This window comes from Sturnira hondurensis, unplaced genomic scaffold (assembly GCF_014824575.4).
Source record: "Sturnira hondurensis isolate 20B ecotype Veracruz unplaced genomic scaffold, ASM1482457v3 Scaffold0011256, whole genome shotgun sequence".
Taxonomy (NCBI): Eukaryota; Metazoa; Chordata; class Mammalia; order Chiroptera; family Phyllostomidae; genus Sturnira; species Sturnira hondurensis.
This window is the reverse complement of record NW_028083887.1, coordinates 384,778-408,305: the sequence shown is the minus strand read 5'-3', so window position 1 is coordinate 408,305 and position 23,528 is coordinate 384,778. Positions and strand designations below refer to the sequence as shown.

The 23,528-nt window shown below is 41.5% G+C and overlaps 1 protein-coding gene across 1 annotated transcript; it reads right to left on the bottom strand.

Moving 5' to 3' along the window:
* Nucleotides 1–1,143: 1,143 nt before the first annotated feature.
* Nucleotides 1,144–16,552, bottom strand: LOC118996331 (fatty-acid amide hydrolase 2-like). Its single transcript, XM_037059685.1, has 5 exons — nt 16,361–16,552; nt 15,921–16,040; nt 14,436–14,547; nt 12,263–12,457; nt 1,144–2,201 (listed from the first exon to the last, which is right to left on the bottom strand). Exons 1-5 carry the CDS (start codon nt 16,550–16,552, stop codon nt 2,026–2,028), a joined length of 795 nt encoding a protein of 264 aa, XP_036915580.1. The 3' UTR covers nt 1,144–2,025.
* Nucleotides 16,553–23,528: the final 6,976 nt, after the last annotated feature.

The following is a 23,528-nucleotide window of genomic DNA, read 5'->3' as shown; positions in this document are numbered from 1 at the left end:
CCACATTTCTTTGTCTCCACAGTTGGGCAGCCTCCCTGTGTTTGTTTCTGTGCATGAGGTGGAGCTGCTGTGACTCCCTGTCCTGGCGCCCTGTCCAGTTGTATGGGGCAGAACCTCAGGAAATTGCCAGGGTGGGGCAATCTGTGTCACCTCTCTGTCTCTGTGTGAGGGACGGCTCGCAGAAGGGACAATACCGCTGCCTGGCCTCTGGAGTTTTCCTTGGGAAGGAGCTGTCTCCCCACTCACACTTGACTTTCTCCCCAGACGCCACTGGTGCCCTTCCCGCTGTTGCCCTGGGGCTATATCCCAGAGGGGGTGTGTCTGTGGGAATCTTAAGTCTGCTGCAGGCCCTTTAAGAAGATGTGGGTTCTTCCACTGCCCCAACCCCCACTGGTTTTTACAGCCAGGAGTTACAGGGACTTATGTTCCTGGTGCTGGGACCCCTCACTCTGGAGGTGTCCCTCCCATTTTTAGCCACCCACGTGGATGTGGGACCCCCGTTCCCATCTCCGCACCTCTCTGCACCACTCCACCTCTCCACGTGTCTATGCATGTTCACCCCTCCTACGCTTCTGGATGAATGAGGTGTCTTTAAATCCTTGGCTGTCAGGCTTCCATACTGCTTGGTTTTCTGACAATGCTGGATGATACTTGTTTTGCAGTGTAGGTTTATTTTTCGCTGTAGTTGTGGGCAGAGGCGAGGCGTGTTCACCTCTGCACGTGTCTATTGTTATGTGTTTCTAAGTATATGTTATTGATTGTGCTACTAGTTTTCCCAACTTTTCCCCCCTTATCCCCTGTCATGTATTTCTAACCCTACACTACTTTATTGTTATATTACATAGGAACATAAAATAATTTTATGTATTATGTGCATTCATTTTATTTATACTAATTTATGTTTACAATGTTATATTTATAGCATACATTATATACAAATATGTACAACTTTATGTATTTGTAAAATATGAACATGTATAACTTTATATATAACTCTATCATCGCTTGATATATTGTTTATTCTTGCACGTAACAAGCATTAGAAAGTCATTGTGCAACTATCAAACTATACAGTAGGCGGATCTACTTCTACCTCAATATCTAGATCTGTATGGGCTGTTCCGCACCTCCACGGCCCTTTGAGTCACAACCCATTGCTGTTATTCGTGTTGATATTCGAATTGCCCCACGTTTGGCCAGTGAGAGCCTCTTTAGACCGTTTCCGTGCCATTTTGATATATTCTCCTTCAGCTCCTTGTACTTCACAACTTTCTAGCACAGCAGTCTCTTCCAGGCTCATCTTACAGTTTCCTACTCTTAGTCCTGGAATCAGCTTCCCTCCAAGAAGTTCTGGTTCTCTTTATTGGGAAGAGGTATTTGGAATTGGCGATCTGGGTGCTATGTGCGATTATCTGTGCCAAGATGGCACTGATTTCTAGGTCCTCTTAGTGGACAGACCTATGACGTGGACTTTTTCTGGTAATATTGGAAGAGGGCTTCTTGTGGCATCTCACCTGCTTCCACACTCCTGTCCAGCTCCTCAATGTTCACACTAAGTTACACTGACACGAGTTCATTGTGTAGCTGCCATGCCTTGTCTTTGTCACTAATACCCCTAAGTGGAATTCCCTTACTTCACGGCCTACCTGGCAAACACATAACTGTTTCAAATCTCAGTTTCAGCATCATCTACTCCACGAAGTTGGTTGTGATTCTCTAATTCAAATTGAGTATTGCCTCCCGTGATCTCCCGATTATACCCAGAAAAGATACCATCACAGCATATAGAAAACTTTATTGCACTCGTTCATTTACATGCTTATCTCCTCCGGAGGGTAAACTGAGGGCAGGAGTCAAATATTGCCATTTTATTAAAGCCAGCAGTTAGTGAAGGAAAGCAGAGTGGAAAGAATAACTAAACAAGTGACCATTGTACAATTGTGTTTCCTTTACTTGCTTCTTAGTGCTCGATGTCACCCAGCTTATAGAAACACACACACACTCACAAACCGTGAGGAGGCCGTACTACAACTTTCCAGGACAGACCCAGCCCCCAAAACTTTTCTCCAAGTACTGGGCCACAGCCAGGGTCAGGTGGTCATTAAAGGGTCCAGCCGCGACCTGGATACCTAGGGGAAGTCCTTTGGCATTCAGACCCAGTGGGCACTGGGTCACAGGCAAACCCAGGGCATTGAAGACACCTGAATGAAACAAACGAGAATAATGTGAGAAGTCGAGGCATGTTCTAGCCCTGGCTGGTGTAGCTCAGTGGATTGAGCGCGGGCCTGCGAACCAGAGAATCGCAGTTCGATTCCCAGTCAGGGCACATGCTTGGGTTGCAGGCCAGTTCCTGGCAGGGGACACACGATACATTTTGTGTCCCTGGCAGAGGCAACCATACATTGGTATTTCTCTCCCTCTCTCCTTCCCTTCCCCTCTAAAGATAAATAAAACCTTTAAAAAAAAAAGAAGTCAAGGCATGTTCTTAAAAACTTATTTTCTCCCCTCAATTGTACAATGGTGATGGAAATACTGGCACACCTGTAGAGTTTCCTACATCTGCCAGAGACTCCTCTAGGGGCTTGATGTGTCTGAAACATTTGAATTACCACAACAAAACCCATGGCACAGAAACTGCTAATTATTCCTATTGCACAGAGAAAGTAACTGAAGAACAGACAAGTTAGACAACATACCTACGGTTACTGGGCGAGGAGAGTCCGAATTAGGATCTGAATGCAGAAAATGTGAATGAGAGCTAGCGCTGTTTTCTGATACGTGACTCTTACTTTGCCCTGCGTAATACTTTCAGAAAAAAAAATGAGAGTAAATGCTAAGTGGGGGCAATGTCTTCCTGCATTATGAATTTTCTTCTTACTACGAGCATTTGTAACACTACTGTGTGGTAGCCTACATTTGTAAGTTTTAATTCTTTGTCCTATTCACAGAGTATGTGTATAGTTCATGTGTGAGAGGAGTACGATTTAATTCTTTTGCACACAGGCATCCAGTTATGACAGCCCCATCCGTGGCAGGGCCTGTTATTTCTCCACCGAGTTGTGTTTGAAGCTTTGTAAAAGTCAAGTGAACATAAATATAAATATGGGGACTTACATTTGTACTCTGAATTCTCTTCCACAGATTTTATATATATATATATATATATATATATATATATATATATATATTCATTATATATATTTATATATATATATTCCCATTTATATATTACATAAATATATTCATATACCCTTGTACCAGTACCACATTTTATTGATTACTATACCTTTGTTAATTGAGAAGTGTGCGTATTCCAACTTTTTTCCTCGTTTAAAAAGGCCTTGTACTCTATGATCTTGTTGCATTACTTACTGGTTTCAGGGTTTTGAAAAGTCCTTAAGCCCTGGCTGGTGTAGCTCAGTGGATTGAGCGCGGGCCTGCGAACCAGTCGATCGCGGTTCGATTCCCAGTCAGGGCACATTGCCTGGGTTGCAGGCCAGTTCCCAGCAAGGGACGGAGGAAAGGCAACCATACATTGATATTTCTCTCCCTCTCTCCTTCCCTTCCCCTCTAAAAATAAATGAATAAAATCGTTAAAAATAAAAAAGACAAAGTTCCTTAAGACTTTTCATACTAATTATGTATTTAGTGAAGAAAGATAATTTTACTTGCTGTTTTGAAATCTGGATGCCTTTTATTTCTTCTGCCTTGGTTACATGTGCTCACAGCGTTGAACACATGTGGTAAAAGTGGGAATCCTTGTCTTGTTCCAGATCTTAGGGAGGAAATCTGTCTTTCACTAATAAGTACGAAGCTAGCTGTGGGTGTTTTACATATTGCTTGTCTTGCGGAAGATCCCACCTATTCTTAATTTGTTGAGCATTTTTTTAAAGATATCATTTATTTATCTTTAAAGAGAGGGGAAGGGAGGGAGAAAGACAGGGAGAGAAACATCAACGTGTGGTTGCCTCTCATGCGTCCCCCTACCGGGGACCTGGCCTGCAACGCAGGCACAGGCCCTGACTGGGACTCGAACCAGCAATTCTTTGGTTCTCAGGCCGGTGCTCAATCCACTGAGCCACACCAGCCCCAGGGCTGTTGAAAGTTTTTGGTTTTGTTTTTGTTCACCTTGAATGGGTTTTTACTTTTCTCCAAAGCTTTTTTTGGTATCTATTGTGATTTTAATGTATTTTTCCAATTCCTAGAACAGATCGCACTTGTTGATAGTGCATAATGTTTACTTTCCTGCTGAATTTGATTTACTGATTTTTTAGAGAATTTTTACATCTGGCCCTGGCTGGTGTAGCTCAGTGGATTGAGCCTGGGCCTGCGAACCAGACGATCGCGGTTTGATTCCCAGTCAGGGCACATGCCTGGGTTGCAGGCCAGTTCCCAGTGGGGGACTCACAAGAAGCAACCATACATGGATGTTTCTCTCCTTCTCTCTTTCCCTTTCTCTCTAAGAGAAATAAATAAAATCTTTAAAAAAAAAGAATTTTTACATCTGTATCAATGACGTACATTGATTTATAGTTCTCTTTCCTTGGGATGTCTTTGTCAGTTATAGTATAACAGTTACTGGCCTCACAAAATCAATTAATGACTAAATAGGCAAACAAAGGCCCTAGCAATCGAAGCAATATGGTAGTGACATAAAAGCAGACACATAGATCAACGGAACAGATAGACAGCCCAGAAATAAACCCATGGCTTTGTTGCCAATTAGTATCTGACGAATGAGGCCGGGACATACAATGGGGTAAACATAGTTCATTCAGCAAGTGGTGTCTGGGAAAACAGAACAGATATGTGCAAAAAATGAAAGTAGACCACGTTCTTGCATCACACACAAGAATAAACTCAAAAAAAGAGAGCAGAGACCTAAATGTAACACTCGATCCCATAAAATTACTAGAAGAAAATATAGGCAGTGAAAACTCGGACATTTCTGGTAGCAGTATTTTTGCCGAGACGTCTACAGGGAGGGAAACAAAGGAGAAGAAAATGGGGCTGCATTAAACTGAAAAGTTTTTACACAGCAAGGGAAACCATCAACAAAATGAAAAGGCAACCCACTGAATGCATCGAATGGGAGGACATATTGGCCAATGATATATCTGATAAGTGGTTAATATCCAAAATATATAAAGAACATATACAACTCAACACCAAAAAAAAAAACCCACAAAAAAACGCCCCACCAACAACAACGCAATTAAAAAATGCACAAAAAACCTGAACACACACTTCTCCAAGGAGGATGTGCAGATGCCAATAGGCACATGAAAAGATGCTCAAGGACACTAATCATCAAAGAACTGCAAATGAAATGACATGAAACCTCATGCCTGAGTGATTGACAGTTAAACCTCACACCTGGGAGCATAAGTATCACCCACCGATACTTCAACAAACAACAAGTGCTGGTCAGGATATGGAGAAAGGGGAACCCTAGTGCACTGTTATCGGTAGGAATGCAGACTGGTGCAGCCACTGTGGAAAGCAGTGTGGAAGGTCCTCAAAAAAATAAAAATGGAACTGCCTTTTCAGCCAGTGACTGCACTTCTGGGAATTTGTCTGAAGAAACCCAAAATACTGATAGAAAAGAGTAGATGCACCCCTTTGTTCACAGCAGTACAATTTACAATATCTGAGATTTGGAAGCTTCCCAAGTGCCCATCAGTAGATGAGTGCATAAAACAGTTGTGGTATAATTACACAATAGAATACTACCATTCCATAAAAAAAAGAGGCAGATGTTATCCTAGGCAATGATGGCATGCTTGGACCTGGAGAGCATTGTGCTAAGTGAGATAAGCCAGTCAGAGAAAAACAAGCATCATATGACTTCACTCATACGTGGAGTCTAATGAGGAAAATGTGCTAACAAGCAAAACAGAGACAGACTCAGACAGAGAGCCGGCGGACCACTTTTGGGGGTGCTGGGTGAGGATACTGGGCTGAAAATAAAAAAGAGAAAGAACTCGTGGACACGAACACCAGTGTGGTGATTGCTGGAGAAAGGGGGCGGAGGTGGGTTGTGGGGGACATAGGGGGGGATAAATGGGGATGAATAGAGACTTGGCTTCGGGTGGTGAGCACACAACACAGCCTACTCTGAAGATGCTTGTGGAATTGTGCACCTAAAGCCTGTACAATTTTGTTAACCAGTGTCACCCCAATAAATCCATAAAAAGGAGCCAAAGACGCTGGATCTCATAGTCTTTTCTGTCTGCTCACAATAGAACTTTTGCAAGACGGGGCTGGGATGGATGGGAGCTGTGCGTCTTTAGGTTCTGTCCTGCCTGCCCACAGTGGAATCTTGGCACCGCGGAGCTGGAGCCTAAGAGGAAAGGATGGGAACAGCCCCCATTTGCTCAGCCCCCTGAGCAAATGCCACAGGCACCAACTGTTCCGACCAAGAATCAGTAGATTTTTTTTCAATATATGCTTCTCAAATTGTCTTATGCCCTTTGATCAAATGTCAAAGTTGGAACACTTTGCTTGGTGATTTTTGTCCAGTTTCACCGCTGCAGTTTTTGAAGAGAGGTTTTGCCCAGCTTTTCACGCCATCAGTTTGGAAAGCCCATTTTAGTAATTTGTCTTTGTTTGTATGTTCAGAACTGCAATGTGCTAGTCAGCAGGGATTGCATGGGTGGACAGGACGGTTGCACGGACTGCAGCCTTCACAGAGCTCGTAATATAGCAGGGTTGTGTAGAATCTATGTTCGGAGCGCACGGAAGTGTCATCTCTGTGCTTGGCTTACCAATGAGTGAAATTACCAAGCTCTCTGTAGGGAAATGTCCTGAGGTCTAATTTGTTCTGAGAGGAAGGAAGAATGCCGTGATCGATTATTACGGCTGCTGTGAGTACACGAGGGACCCCTGATGATGGTGGTGCACTAGGCTTTTGCCAAAACTGACACATGACATCTTGAGGTTTACTCTGATGCCAGGTGCTGTGGAGGTCAGAGAATCGCTGGGAAGAATCAAAAAGCAAACACAGTGGTCTTCCCACATGAGGTCTATGAAATGCTGACTGCCCAATGCTGCTCATCTCGGGATGTAAATGGCCCTAGAGGTACATGAGGACAGACACCTAAAGTAAAGTGGGGTGCATGGGGAGAGCCAGTAGAAGGCCACTTCTGTAAGCTGTTTCCTCCCCTCTCTCCCGGTCATCGCCTCTCCCGCTTAACATGGCGTGCAGGTGTGGCGATTAGTGTGGTGAAGCTTATGTGGGAGATGTGTAAACGAATCCATTGAGGTAAGGCTTAAACGGTAACGTCATCGATCCTTATTGCCACCAGAGAATACAATAAGAATAGCAAAACATTGCAAGATTCTGCAGACTACGTTATCTTTTATGACTGTGCTATTCCACCAGCACCGTAGAAAGAATGAGGAATATGGGTATGTCCCCAGGACAGGTAGCATGATATATGTTTGGTGCCGTTTTTGGCTTGACTCTCGAGGTTCTTCATGATGGGCTTACGTCTCCCAACTCAAGTTCATCCTCCACCCCCACTGACAATTCACACGCTGCAGACAGTATAATGCTTCACCTTCCCATTCTCAAGGTTCCCCATGTACCTTTGCTGTACCATTTCTCATGGGGTTTCTACTGCCTGGATCATCGTCCTCCTTTCCTTAACCCCCTACCTGGGTAATTACTAATCTTCCCTCAGGACCCAGGTCCCGTTTCCTTTGCTCCTGAAATTCTTCCTTTGCCATTGTATTCAGTGCCTTCTTTTGAAGCCCTCTCTAGTCTTATTCATATCACCTCCTAGGCCTGTGTCGAATGCATCGCAACCCTCTCTCTAACCCCGGTACACACAGTCTGGTCTCGGTGAACGTTTAAGAGGGATCTGGCCATTCTAGAGTCGCAATGAAACGTAGTAGTAGAAGGTGCTACCATTTCCGGAACACCAAGTGGGGCAGGAGAACAGAGGAGGAGGGCAGCTGCAGTCAAGCAGACCTGTGTTTGGACCATTACCCTCTTTCCTGCAGAGCTGGAGAGCTCGGGCATGCCCTTTTTCCTCTTCTGTGTAGTGAACTAACGTGCAAACTCTGAGATCGGGGGCCCTGGCTTCCATTTCCATTTCCAAGACCACCTTAGCTATGTGCCTGTGGAAGTGTGCTCCAAGTTCCTTGTGTTGGAATTCTTTCATCTCTGAAATGAGGATGATGGTAGTTTCTTGTTTTCAGAACTGCTGTGAGTATGATATTAGATGAGGCCTATAAAGCTATTAGAACAATGCATGCAACAGAAAAATCAAGGGGAAAATACATAGCCATTTTTATGAAGTAAAACAGAGACATTAATATTGCCTAAGGTCAACATACACATAGGCATGTGTTCAATGAACTGTAACATTGCCATTATTATTAAAACTTGCAAGGCACTTAATACACAGTCTCACACTTCACCATTCATCCAACGGTACTGAAAAATTCATGGGGCACCTTCATCCTCACCATAAAAAAACCACGGTGCAGAAATTAAATATCTGACCGAATTTACCCCTCCTGTAACTATCAGGCAAGTATAAACATCTTCTACTTGCTCAAGTAGAAACTAACAGGAGTATTGCGTCACAGGAAACCTGAAAGCACAGCTAAACGCTCAAGGTGTTTGGCATCTGACGATTCTATGTCATTGACGGAAGGCCTCCCAAACTGGTAAGTTTTCAGCTTCAGTGGCAGAAATAAAAGCAAAAACAGTTACTAAGTATCGTGGATCCATGCACAGAGTGGAAATCGCACCGGCCTTGAGGTCAGACAATTCACAGTTGGATTCCAGTCCTGACTCTGACCCTGAAGCCACTGTTTCTTCATTTCTCTCACAGGCCTACCTGTACCTGCCTTGGAGGGTTTCTGGGAGCCTTAAATGAGAAAACGTACAGCATTGCTAGCCCCCAGTGCCTGGCTCATAAGAGACACTGAATCAATACTGCTCTTATCTATCGTAGATCTTGTATCCATATTACCTGGCTCAGGAGACATAACTACAGGAAAAGGTTCCCGGTGGTGGCTAACTTCAATCAGAGGAAAATCCCTCCAAAAAGCTGTAAGTTTGTTGTTCTGCATAAAAATTGAATGCAGTGGCCTAGGAGGTAGTTAATTTCACATCCTTGCGGTGTCCAAGCAGAAATGAATGAACACTCTGTAAGCAAATCATAGAAAGGAATTGAAACAACATATGATTAGATGACTTCTAATGTATAACCTTGGCATTCCATATACAACGGATAGGAACATGCAGAGAAGCTTTAGACAGAATGGTTTGAGGCTCATTTTGTACAAAACCATCCTTCACTTGCTTTCAGCTTGCTTTCAGAATGATCCCTGGATGGTCCAATATTGGTTGGCCCTCGAGCTGAGACTGACAAAATGGTTAGAAGGTAGGGTAAGCTTTTTTTTAGTTAACTATAGTTGGGACACAGGAAGAGTTCTGGAATAAAAATTGGGAAGTGGGGCTGTGATTTTTGGTGGGAGAATTGACCTTACAGTGTCCTTGACTATAGAACAGGAGTCAACTTCTTTTATTTCTTCTTGGAAGCTTTGGGCTACCCGCTGTGCTTCAAACAACCCCCGGGCACAGATAAAGTAAATGATGGAAACACTTTGTGGAACTGTGATGTGTATTATCAAGGAGGACTTCCTTCTGAGCTTGAATTCCTTAGCTGAACAGATTTCTGTGTGAATACAAATAATTATTATTAGATAGGAGGCTGCCAGTCGCCATGCCTCACCAAGAAAACACACTCCTCCCACATCCCCTTATTTTCTTCCTGGGAATCTTGCCACAGGGGCCGGAAGCAAGTGTTCCGGTTAGCAAGTAGATAAGCAAGTGGGGTTTGTTATCTGCTCCAGTAAGGCCCCGCAGCATGTATCAGTTCTCTGACATCTGTAACGTCAAACAAACGTGAGTCTAGCAGGCCGGGATACATAAAGGATGCAGTGCCAGGTCTCCTGAGCTGTCTTTGTGGATGGGGAGGACCATGAGATTAAATAGGCAAGAGCACTAGCACTGTCAAGAGTGGGAGGTTTTGGGACTCCTGCCTAGGGAGCCTGTGGGGCGGGGAGGGGGGGGCAAACATCGGGGGGGGGCAAACATCGGAGCGAGGAGCACATGGGAGACCACAGTCTGCCCTTTCCTGTTCTTATGCTAGCAGGCACCTACCCAGGAATCTCTGCCACTGCCATCATTTCAGCCATTGCCTGGGAGCAAAGGACCTTCGCATCTACTTTCCCTGACCCACGTTTTGGACGTACACAACCAAATTCCTATCTGACATCTCCATATAGATATCACAGGGAAACCCCCAAGTGAAAAAATAAATAAATAACAAAGAAAACGGCCTGGCAAAATGACCTCTTTCCTCATGGGATGCAGTCTAGACAGAGAGCTAAGACACAAACATGAAAAGATTGCTAATACAACAAGAAGAAATAGTCTCAGGAACAACCAAATAGTGATTCAGACAAAAGTGGTAGAGCATCTCAAGAGATGGATCTTTCACTGCGGGCTGAACATGGGAGTGGTCAGGCTTGAGATGTGAACCAGGTTTCCAAAGGGGAGCTGGTCTTGGCCTAAAATTCAGGCTGAGTCGCCCTTGTTAATCTCAGGGCACATCGGACTAGACTCATCTCTGCTGTTAATAACTAAAAATTAGTGAGCAAGCTAATAAATGACATATAAATCTTTATAAAGATGTATTACATACAGATGAAAAGAAAAGCAGAACCAAACAAAAGCAAAAAGCTTTAACTGGTAACTTTCTCTTTCGGTTCTTTCCTGTAGACAATTACGTTTCCTGTCTTCACAACTTGAGTAGCTAGGTGAGAGAAGCTTAGGCAGAAATGTGTTTCAAAGATCCAAGGAACTGGAAGGAACTGACCAGAGCCAAGAAGGAGAGTAAAGATGAGAAAATGATGGATAAGAACGATTATTTGATACCCTCTCCCCCTCATCCTCCACTACCCTAATGCCAAGTACCTTGCATGCATTATTTAATTTACCCCTTTCTTGACTGTTAAAAACAATTATTTTATTTTCGGGTCAAAAACATTCAAAGGTGATATATGCTCCCAATCTTTTGAAGAAAATTATAAAACAATACCAAATTATAGAAAATAAAACCCCAAATCCCTTACCCTCCCTCCCAATCCTATTCTCAGGCGGTAACCAGATTTAACAATTTGCTGTGTTGTGATGAACATGGCTTTCTTTAAAAAAATTTTAAAGATTTTATTTATTTATTGTTAGAGAGGGGAAAGGAGAGAGAAAGGGGGGAGAGGGACATTCATGTGTGGTTTCCCGCCACATGCCTCCCATGACCCCCCCCATCATGGACCTGCCCCCCCCCCCATCATGGACCTGGCCAGCAACCCAAGCATGTGCCCCGACTGGGAATCGAACCTTTGGTTCACAGGCCGGCACTCAATCCACCGAGCCACACCAGCCAGGGCTGATGATCATACCTTTTGACAGCAACAGAGAAAGGTACAGATTACCCTTTATTCCTAGAGGAAGAACAAGATTCAGAAACACTCAATATCTTGCTCCAGGGAACACAGGGAGAAAATGATAGAGCCAAGTATTTGAACTCAAATACACCAAGCTCCAAATTCTAAGTTAAATTGGACCACAGGATTATAGAGTGGGAAAGTAATAGAGTGCGGGTCCCTGGGAGAGACCCTGGAGAAACTATAGAAACTGACCCAGTATGAGTACATTTCCAGGGGCCTTTGACCTCACGTGACCATGGCCCAGGCACAGTTCCCAAACCAGCTGAAACTGAAATAAACTAACTGGGTGAATACTGGACTGAATCAAACTCAGAAAAGATGATAGCTAAGGCAAAGAGAACTCTATTTTGTACTAGCATTTTGGGGGAAGCCACACATCCTGGGGAAAAAAGCTGACTTGGCTTTAGCATGATCAGAATAGCCAAGGCAGCCTTTGGCTTCGGTTAGTTCGTACTGTGTTGCTGAAGAGGTCACCGAACCTCCCTGAAGCTCGGTGCTCTAAAATGTGACGCCCATACTCACTTGCAGGATTCTAGGGCAGGGTGCAGATATTAGCAAATCATCTTCCACGTGTGACCACAGCAGCTGCTCTCTGGCCTTTCATAAAGTACACATCATTTTTGGACATGCATGTATCAAACTTGTCCAACAGCAAAAGGAAACTACACTTTTCTTGGAAAATGCCTCTGTGTCTTTAAGATTAGAGAGTAAAAGAAGTGCAATTGGTTACCTGTGTAAGCAAAGTTGAAAGGCCTTGTCAGAGGAACATGATGCTTGGGAGCCACTGTGGGATGGGAGGGATATAAGAAGACACCATCATCACCGAGCATCTCCACCAATTCTTTACGCAGGCTTTCTTTCACTGCCGTAAACTTTTTGCATTTCTCGCTGCTGTATTTGAGCTTTTCTTCCAACAAGGCCAGTCCTACAGGATGAGAACAGAAAACAAGTTACGGTATGAAATTTCATTTTCAATTCTAGATTTCTAAAAAATAAATAAACTCTCGTGTTCTCTAGTTTATCTTTTCTTACTGCAGAATATTGAGGAAGTAAGAAAGTGTTGAAAAGGAAACCTCACCACCTTGCCTCCCGTACATGAACATTGTTGACCATTCAGCGCCGAGTCTTAGTCTTTTCCGGCGATGCTGCCCATGGAGCCCCTGGCTTCTCCCACAGAGCGTTACCTCATAAGGGTTTATGACTGTGAAATGTATCGTAGCTTTTTCTTGAACTAGCCCATGACTGTCGGGCATATGAACTGTTCCAAAATTTAAATGTTGTAATAAACACCTTCATGCATGAAATTCTTAGAAAAACTTTATAATGGAGGGATAGTTTTAGAGGATTCTATCCATGTATCTTCAAGTTTTAGATGATTTTAGGAAAAGATCATTCATACACGCACATGTACACATAGTTTGCACACTAGTTAAGTATGCATCATACATGCTTAAGAAATCCTATTTAGTATTTAATATTAATATTTGTTAATAGAGTTTACTGACTTATTTAAAAATAAGCTTATTGTTCCTATGATGAAAGGAACACATAAGTCTAATAGAAAACAAAAAACATTCAAACGATTACACTGGAATAAACCACTCACCCCAAAATATTGTGCCTGGGGGAAATAGTTGCAGATGTGTTACTACACTTAGTTCATGTACTTTTCCATGCAAATATTATGTCTTTGCTCACCCTGTGTGTAAAACTTTCCACATTTCCCACTCACCATTTTAATGTGCATTGATCCACATGTCACAAATACACCTCTGTTAAGTTGGCCTTAAGTGCCAGCATACAATTTATTCTATACATGAATGGTCACTCACTACCTAGTCCTCTGTTGTTAAACATTTAGGATGCTGATAACTTTTTTGTAAAACATGCTGCAATGTACATGTCTATACCTTTTTTTTTTTACTATGGCTTCATATGTCTTTATCTGAAGAGCCTAGCTTCTGGCCAAAATCCACTTGAAGTTCCCAGTATGTACACAGTTAGGTTCTATCGCACATGCGTTAGATGCATAAGTCATTTGACTAGGCCAACCATGCAAGGCAGCACATAGTCCACTCAATCACATAGTCAATACATACTTTCATTAACTCCTTTTTATAGACGAGGAAAATGAATCACTGACAGCATAAACAACTGAATGAACGTTAAGCAAGTGGTACCTAGAAAAGTGAAGATTGGACTCCAGTCTGAAATACATTAACCAGTCTCTATTTGCCTCAGTTTCCCACTACAAAGAGGTCACGGTACTTACATACACTATCAGACTGCCTTAAATGTTTAAAGGGCTCACACATGTAAAAGTACCAAAAACCTAGTATTTGGCATGCAGGTACTCAGTGAGCATTTGTTCATAGTAGTGGCAGTGTCCAACTCTGCAACAAGGGTGCACAGCTGCATTGACTTCTTTGGAGAGGTGCTTCAACCAAACTTCCTCTACATGACCAATAATTAACATTGCAACAGGCTAATTCACCAAAATATCCCTGGATGGCCCTATCCCTAAAGTCAAATATTTTGTCCAAGTGTTTGTCCATTTCGATATTTAAATACAACACATGGCACGAGAAAGCATCCTAGGTGTTTGAGTTTGTAAGATAAAGATTGGAAGGACACCCCTTAACTTGGTACCCATCTAACCTTTGTGAATTGAGGTTTCGAAACCGACAAAATGGGCCCTGCAATAGATACACTGCACATCGATGAGATCAAATGCACGGGACAGCGCTCGGCACATAGTGAGTGAGGTGTCAGCAAATGATGAACGCTAACTCGGTATTAATATTTCAGCTTTCCCAAAGTGTTGTGAGTGGTTCTTGTATTCTTGGTAAGATGTTCTTCCCTCCCCTAAAGACATCAAAACAGAGAAAAGATGATTTCTATACCGATGGCAGGGATGGTGTGCGCTGATAGGCCCAGGCACCATTTGACCAGTTCCCACAGAGGGTTGATGGGCTTCCCACGGTCACTAAGCAGATCCACAAATTTCAGAGGTTCCTGAGATTAGAGAAAATTTTATTAACCAATGTCACACCAATAAATCTGATTTTAAAAAGGAACTGGGAAAGGGAGAGATTAAACGTCAATGTGAAAACAAGCATCTCAAACTGCTAAAACAAGAAACGCACGTATTCTCTCCAAAAGGTATGTTTAGGACAAAGATATGAATAGGAATGTGCACAGCAGCACAGTAAGTAACAGCCAGTAACACACCGATCAGCTGACAAACAGATGAACAAATTGTACCAATTCAGTAGAATATTATTCAGCCATAAAAAGAAATAAGGTACTAATACAAGGTACAACACAGGTGAGAGGCAAGAAATACTGAGCTAAGTGAAAGAAGACCATAACAAAACACCACACAATGTACAATTTCACTTATTTGAAATGTCCAGAATCAGCAAGCCACTAGAGACAGAAAGCAGATTAGGTTTTGCCAAGACTGTGGATCGGGGCAGTGAGGATATTGGACGTGACTGATGAGTATGGCTCTCTTTTTGTGGTGATCTCAGGAAAATGTTCTAAAATTGATTACCATGATGGCTGCACATTCTGTGTTGTAAAAACCATTTAATTGTATGCTTTAGATGGGTGATTTGCATGATGTATAAATTAGAATTCAACAATTGAATCTGGGTCTGTCATACGCCAACACACACATTCTTAATGGCCACCATACGTTCAAAAGTTAAAAGACTTGAAAAAAGTTTTCGATTTCTTCACGATGTCAAATGTAACTTACTATTCTTAAAGAGTCCATGTTTAAAATTTTCAACAAGCCCAAAGAAATCACAAGTAAAGCATCTTTCACAAGTACCCACATGAACTGCCAAACTCAGCCAATAACATGAGGGTGAAACACACTGTAGAGAAGCAGATAATTGTGCGTGAGTCCATAAACACCTCTGATGGGGGAGTTGAGCTGTGATCTGGACAACTGGAATTACCCGACCACTTCATGCTTTACTGAAGCCTCAGTGCTCTGATGTCCAACACACGCTTTACCGGGATAAACCTCGTGCCATCGTATCCGTGCTCATAATGTCATCTCTGCTTGGAACACCTTCTATGAATTCTTTACTTAGTGAAGGCCTCCAAATTATTCAAGTATTGGTAAATAGCGATCTTACACCAGGAAGCTTTTCCTGACTTCCACCTACAGATGGGCCCTCCCTCTGTGATCACACAACCATATATGCTTCTACCAGTAGAGCACTCACTAAACTGTCTAATCCCTAAGTATTTAACTATGTCACCTATTTGCTTATGAACTTCATTCCTACATATCTAGAACACATGGCCCACCATAGAGGGCCAGTAACTATTTGCAAAAGGAAAGAAGAAAGGAAGAAAAGTAGTAAACATACCTTCCCATCATATGCTTTTGCTGACATCATTGTGACCCATAACTGAAAAGAATACTTCATTTGCTTCAGTTTAACGTGTTGAATGGAGGCTCCTAATGTATTTTCCAGGTGAGTCACAACCTTAGGAAATGAAGATAGGGCGACAGATAAACATGTGTGAGAAAAGGAGATATCATTGGAGAGTGCTGTCAGCAAGACGGCTTACAAGGAAGCCCCAGGCCCTCAGTTCTTCATGGAAACACCAACATACAGGCCAAAGTAGCTCGGTGAGATCTCTGAAAACCAGTTAAGAAACTGCAGCAATAAAACAAATGACCAAAAAAGAAAGCCTGCCCTCAAAAGGCTACGAAATCTCACGCGCCCTTTGCTCATTCTTGTCCCACCCCTTTCCTGGCCTGGTCCAGAAAGATTGGGAGGAAGCCACCCAGCTAACTACTGACTTCTGCCTCAGGTTGGGAAGAAAAGAGTGGAATTTGCTTCCAGAGTTCTGGCTGATACAGGGGCAGCCCGGAGCACTGGTTTATCTCTTGCCTGTCAGGGAACACTGATGGGCGGAAGAGAGGCATAGTTTGTCTATCAGGTTGGAAACCGTCAAAAGCAGTGGCTGGAGCTGTGGCGTGAGCGAGTCGCATGGTTACTGCAGACCTGTGGGTGTCTGAGTATAAGATATTACAGACAGAGCTACACTCTAAAACAACCGAGGGTTTGAGAAGAAACAAGGATGAGACACCTAGGGAGATGAAGACATTACGAAGTAGTTATATGTAGAGAGGAACTGGAATTTTAAAATGTGCAGGCTCAAAAAACACCCAACTCCAAAGGTTTTCACAGAGTACTAAATCTTTAGGCCAGGTCAATTAGTAAAGGACTTCCTGTACACAAAGCCAGTCCACGAAGATGAGGAGAGGTTGATGTAATTTTAAGTACCTAATTTTTAAAAAGATAACAAGGCATACAAAGAAACAGGGAAACAGAGCCATTCAAAGGAACAAAATGACTCTCTAGATACCGGTCCCCTTGTCTTCCTTGACAAAACTTTTAAAACAACAGTCTTCAAAATGTTAGTGGGTTAAAAGACATCATGGACAAATGAAAGCCAGGAAAATGATATGAACAAAGTTACAATATAAACACACAGATATAAATTGCAATAAAGAAACAACCAGAGATTTCTGGAGCTAAAAAATATAAGTGAACTGCAATATTCACTGAAAGGGTTCCACAGAAGGCTGAGACACGCAGAATAATACGTCAATAAAACAAACTTGAAGACAGGTCATTGGAAAATATTGGGTCTCGGGGGCAAAAAGAAATAATGAAACCACGTGAAAAGAGAGCAAGGTATTCATAGGATGCCACCAAGTGGAATAATACATACATTATAAGAGTCCTAGGAAAAGTGAGGGAAAAGGAGACATAGATGTTATTTGAAGAAATAATGGCTGAAAAATCCCCAATTTGAAAAAAAGAAATGGATACACAAATGCAAAAAGGTGAACAAACTCCAAATAAGCTAAACCCAAAGAATCCCAAAGTAAGAAATATTTGAACATCAAACACAGCCCTGGCTGGCGTGGCTCAGTGGATCAAGTGCCATTTGATGAACCAAAGGGTCACAGGCCTGATTCCCAGCCAGGGCACAAGCCTGGGTTGCTGGCCAGGTCCCCATTAGGGGGCGAGTGAGAGGCAACCACACATTCATGTTCCTCTCCTTCTCTTTCTCCCTCTCTTTCACTCTGTTAATAAATAAATAAATAAATAAATGCCAAAAAATCAAACACAAAAGAAGAATCTTCAAAGCAGCAAGGGAAAAGTGACATATAACGTACAAGGAGAGCCTCTACAAGGATGAATGGTTTTCTTAGCCAAAATCTTACAGGGCCAAAAGAAAAAATAACTGCGAACCAAGCATAAACGTGCGGCAAAACTGTACTTCAAACATGAAGGCCGTGAGTGACATCAGCATTATGCAGTATAAGTAATTGCTCTTTTTTTCCTGCATTTGTAAAACAAATTTGACATCCATAGCTGAACAAACATGGCTCTGCCCATTACACCAAGGGATCCAAGAGGTTGATAACATGCCTGTGCATTCAAAACCCACAACTGGAACTTAGGTAGGGCCTTCAGATCCAAGGGAGTGTACAAAGTTGCCACAATCCCAATCTCAGTTATTGGAAAGAAGTGACCCAGAAGGTACAAAACTGGATAGATATATGTGAGTGAGGTTACTTGTGGAAGGCCAGCCTGCCTGAAGGGAAATTCGAGCATGGCGTTAGAGAGGGATCGAGACAAGATAGAAAGCAGAGGAGAGGGAGGAATTTGCCAAGGCAATCCTGCTCCCCAGGGGGACGCTGCAAGGGCTGAGGCTTTTGACAGCAGCAACAGCAACCTCCCTGGTATGTTGGAATTGAGCCATAGTCTTTATCAAATGCACTTAACAGACACACATAGAACATTCCATCCATCAACAGCAGAGTACACATTCTTTTCAAGTGCACATGGAGCATTCTCTGGCAGAGATCATATCATAAGATACAAAACAAGTCTGAGCAAACTTAAGAAGACTGCAATGTTAACTATCTTTTCTGACCCCAATGGTATGAAGCTAGAAAACAAGAACGTAAAGGCAGCTGGGAAAGTTTACAAATGTGTATACACAACACATATGTGAAGAACAAATGTATCAAAAAATTGTTTAAAGGAAATAAAAATGGTCTCAAAACAAATAAAAATCCCACAACATATGCAATTCCAATGGGGTGCTGCTAAAGCTTACTTAAACAACATTATAGACCACAAGAAGCCGAGCCAAATTCAGAGCGTTCTATCAGCAGTATACGCATTATTCTCAGTGCACGTGGAACATTTTGCAGCATAGACTGCTTGTTAGACCACAGAATAAGGCTTGAAAAACCCAACAGGGTTAAAAGCATGCCAAATATCTTCCCTGACCACAATGCTATAATACTAGAAATCAACAACAGAATAAAAACTAAAATACTCACAAATACATGGAACTTAACAACCAGTGGAAGAAAGAAAAATTTAAAGAGCAAATAAAAAATCATGTGATGAACGAAATGGAAACATATTATACCAAGTAATGGGAAGCAGCAAAAGAGTTGTAAAAGGTAAGTTCATAGCAGGTGAAACATCCATTGATAAATAACAAAGATCTAAAATAAACAGCCAAATTATAACCCTACAATAACCAGAAAAAGAAAACAAATGGACCTGAAAGATAGAAGGAGAAAAGAAATAAAGATTAGAAACATTTTAATTTTTTTAACATTTAAACAAACAGCAATTTACCAAGGCCCAACCAGGAAAAAAGAAAATCTGAACAGATGAACACTACTAAGAAGATTTAACTGGTAGTCAAAAATCTCCCAGCAACACCAAGAAATACAAAGGACTGTAAACAAATATAATGAGCAAATGTACGTCAACAAATTGGACAACCTGGGGAAAATGGATACATTTTTAGAAACATACAACCTTCCAAAACAGAATCAGGAAAAACAAAATCTGGAAAGACCAATTACATGAAAGCAAAGCAATAATCAAAAAACTCCCAGAAAACAAAGGTCCTGGACTGGAAGGCTTCACAGGCAAATCTCCACAAACATTCAACGTAGAGCTAACACATATTCTTCTCAAACTATTCCCAAACATTCAAGAGAATGGAATACTCCCAAGCTATTTTTATGAAGCCAGCATTATTCTAATTCCAAAACCAAGGAAAGATACTATAAAGGGAAATTTATAGGTCAATATCCTTGATGAACACAGATGTTAAAAATCTCAACAAAATTATCAGCAAAACAGATCCAGCAATACATGAAAAACATCCTACAGCATGATCAAGTGGGGTTTCTTCGGGGATGCAGGGTTGGTACAAGATATGCAAATCAATAACTGTGGTTTATCGGATACACAAAATGAAGGCTAAAAGCCACATGACCATGTCAATAGTTGCAGAAAAAGCATTTGATGAAATCAGTATTTATGATTAAAAAAACTTTAAACAAAGTAGGAATAGGGGGACTATACCTCAACATAATAAAGGCCATATATGACAAATCCACAGCCAGTATCATACTCAATGGGCAAAAGCTGAAAGCGTTCCCCTTAAGGCCAAGAACAAGACAAAGTTGCCTACATTCACCACTCTTATTCCACATAGTCTTGGAAGTTCTAACCACGATGATCAGACAAAAAGAATATAAAGCATCCAAATTGGAAAGGAGGAAGTCAAACTGTCATTGTTTGTAGATGACATGATACTGTCTATATAGAACCCCCCCCAAATCTACTAGAACTGATAAATAAATTGAGTGATGTAGCAGGATACAAAATAATTATTCAGAAATTGGTGGCATTTTTATACCCCAATATTAGAACTATTAGAAAAAGAGAGTAAGAAAATGATCCCATTTACTATTGCAACCAAAAAATTAAAGATATCTAGAAATAAATTTAATCAAGGAGGTAAAAGACCTGTACTCAGAAAATTATACGATATGCAAGGAAGAAACTGAAGAAGACACAAATAAGTGGAGGCATACACCATGTTCATAAACAGCAAGAATTAGCATCATTAAAACATGTATACTACCCAAAGCAACCTATAGCTTCAACACAATTTCCATTAACATATAAATGGCATATCTCACAGTTCTAGAAAATAGCATTCCAACCATTTATATGAAACCACAAAAGACCCCCAATGGCTAGAGCAATCTTGCAAAAGAAGAACAAAGTTGCGGGTGTCACCCTACCTGATAGCAAACTATACGACAAGTCTAGAGTAAACAAAATACAATCGTACTGACATAAGAACCTGCACACAGATGAAAGGAACAGACTAAAGAGCCCCAAAATAGACCCGTGCCTTTGTATTAAATTAGTACTTGACAAAGGAGGCAAGAACATATAAGAGGGTCAAAAAATGATGTTGGGAAAATTAGGCAGATACTTGCAAGTAAAAAAAAAGAAACTAGATGACCAACACACACCATACACAAGCATAAACTCTAAATTGATTAAAAACTTAGGAATATAAGTCATGAGCCCTGCTTAGTGTGGCTCAGTGGATTGAGTGTCAGCCTGTGAACTGAAAGGTCGCTGGTTCAATTCCCAGTCAGGGCACATGCCTGGGTTGTGGGCCAGGTTCCCCACTGGGGGTGTACAAGAGGCAACTGATTGACATGACATGCACGATGTTTTTCTCCTTCTCTTTCTCCCTCCCTTCCCACCGCTCTAAAAAAATAAAGAAACAATTTTTTTTAAATATCAGTTATGGAGCCATAAATGTCATAGAAGAAAACATAGGCAGTAAAATCTCAGACATTACTCAAAGCAATATTTTTACTAATATATCTTCTGAAACAAGGAAAACAAAGGAAAAAATAAATGGGATGACAGGAAACTAAAAAGCTTTTTCACAACAAAAGAAACCATTAACAAAATGAAAAGGCAACCCACTGAGTGGGAGGACATGTTCACTAATGATACATTTGATAAAGCGTTAATATCCAAAATATATGAAGAGCTTATAGAACTCAACACTGGGAAGACAAACAATCCAATTAAAAAATGAGCAAAGGACTGGAAGAGACATTTCTCCAAAGAGGACATATAGATGACCAATAGACTTACGAGTAGATACTCGATATCACTAATGATTAGTAATGATAGCCATTCTCAGAGATATGAGGAGATATCTAATTGTGTTTTTTTTTTGAAATTTTAATCTTCATTGTATTTGGGGGGAATATATCTGAAGGTACCCCGAGCACCAGTTTGAAGGAGTATAAGCACCCCTATGTTCATGGCAGCATTATTTACAATTGCCAAGATATGGAAGCATCCCAAGTGTCCATCAATAGGTGAGTGCATAAAAGGACTATGGGACATTTACACAATGGAATACAACTTGCCCATGAAAAAGAAAAAATTACCCTTTGCAACAGAATGGATGGACCTGGACAACATTGTGCTAAGAGAAATAAGCCAGTCAGAGAAAGACAAATATGATAGGATTTTGCTCCTCTATGGAATCTAATGAACAAACTGAACTATGAAGCAAAACAGAGTCAGACTCATAGATGGAGAGCAGATGACAGCTAGTGGGGGGCAAGGTTAGGGAGGAGTAGAGGGCAAAAAGGGAAAAGGACTCATGGACTTGGACAACAGGGTGGCGACTGCTCGGGGATGGGAGTATAAGGGAACTAAATGGTAATGGGAACATACAATAAAGATTATATTTTTAAAAAGGGGCAAATACACAAATAGATATCTCCTCACCCCTGTGAGAATGTCTATCATCAATAAATCAACAAACAAGTGTTAGAGAGGTTGTGGAGAAAGGGAAGCCTAGTGCACTGCTGGTGGGAATGCAGACTGGTACAGCCACTGTGGAAAACAGTATGGAGTCACTTCAAAAAACTAAAAAAAGAACTGCCTTTTGACCCAGTAAGTCCAATTCTGGGAGTTTATCCACAGAAACCCAAAACACTAGTTCCAAAGAATATATGCACCCCTATGTTCATAGCAGTGTTATTTACAATGGTCAAGATCTGGAAACAGCCCATCAGTAGATGAGTGGATAAAAAAGCTGTGGTACAGTCACACAGTGGAATACTACTTGGCTGTAAAAAAGGAAGGAATTCTTACCTTCTGCCGCAGGACCTGGGGATTATTATGCTTAGTGAAATAAACTAGTCAGAGAAAGATAAATACCATAGGATCTCAGTTATATGTGGAATCTAGTAAATAAAATAATTTAACACAAACAAACCCAAGAGCATAGATACATAGAACAGACTGACAGCTGTCAGTGGAAAGGAGGTTGCTGGGCTGGGTGAATGAAAGGTGAAGAGATTAAGCAAATATATATATGTAACACACAGGTACAAACAACAAACACTTTTCTTTGGATGATGGGTACACGATGCAGTATATATTGCACCTTGATGTTGGACAGGGAGTACCTGGAACCAGAAGATCAGCATAGGATAGGGGATGAATCAGGAGAGTTTAGTTAGTGTGGCATCCAGGAAGCAGAGAATTTCAAGGAGAGGGGATCAACTGTGACCAGTACATAGAGATGAGGACAGGTAGCCTCGAGGTTCTGCTATAGTGTGGTTTTAGTTGAATGACAGGTACAGATTATGGCTTACACTGAGTTAATAAGAGAATAGATGGTGAAGAAATGAAATGTAACAGCAGGGTAACTTCTAAAGTGGGAAATCTGGTGGTGGAAAAAAGGACAAGGAAGAGATAGCCAAAAGAAAGACACTACTTTTGTTAGTGACAGGTGAACATATTGTAAACACAAGGAAAAGAACCAGTACTGAATACACATGTGAAGATATGATGATTGATTGGCTGAAGTTCTTTTGGAAGGAAAGGCAATAGGAGTTAAACCTGAAACCTGACTGTGAATTCCAAAGAAAAATAGTGGAATGAAGTATGAGTTCAGCTTATCTTCCAACAAACAACCCTCTCTTCACACCAACATGCAGTCGCTCCTGTCAGGGTAATGTCAACAGACTCTATAGGAAGAAAAAAGGGTATCTAAAAAGAAAAAGAATGATACTG

Coding starts and splice junctions, on each gene's coding strand:
- LOC118996331 (XM_037059685.1), bottom strand. CDS start 16,552: ATGCGACTCGCTCACGCCACAGCTCCAGCCACTGCTTTTGACGGTTTC. Junction 14,548..15,920: donor CAAAAGCATATGATGGGAAG/GTATGTTTACTA, acceptor CTCTAATCTCAG/GAACCTCTGAAATTTGTGGA. Junction 2,202..12,262: donor TTTCAACTTTGCTTACACAG/GTAACCAATTGC, acceptor TGTTTCATTCAG/GTGTCTTCAATGCCCTGGGT.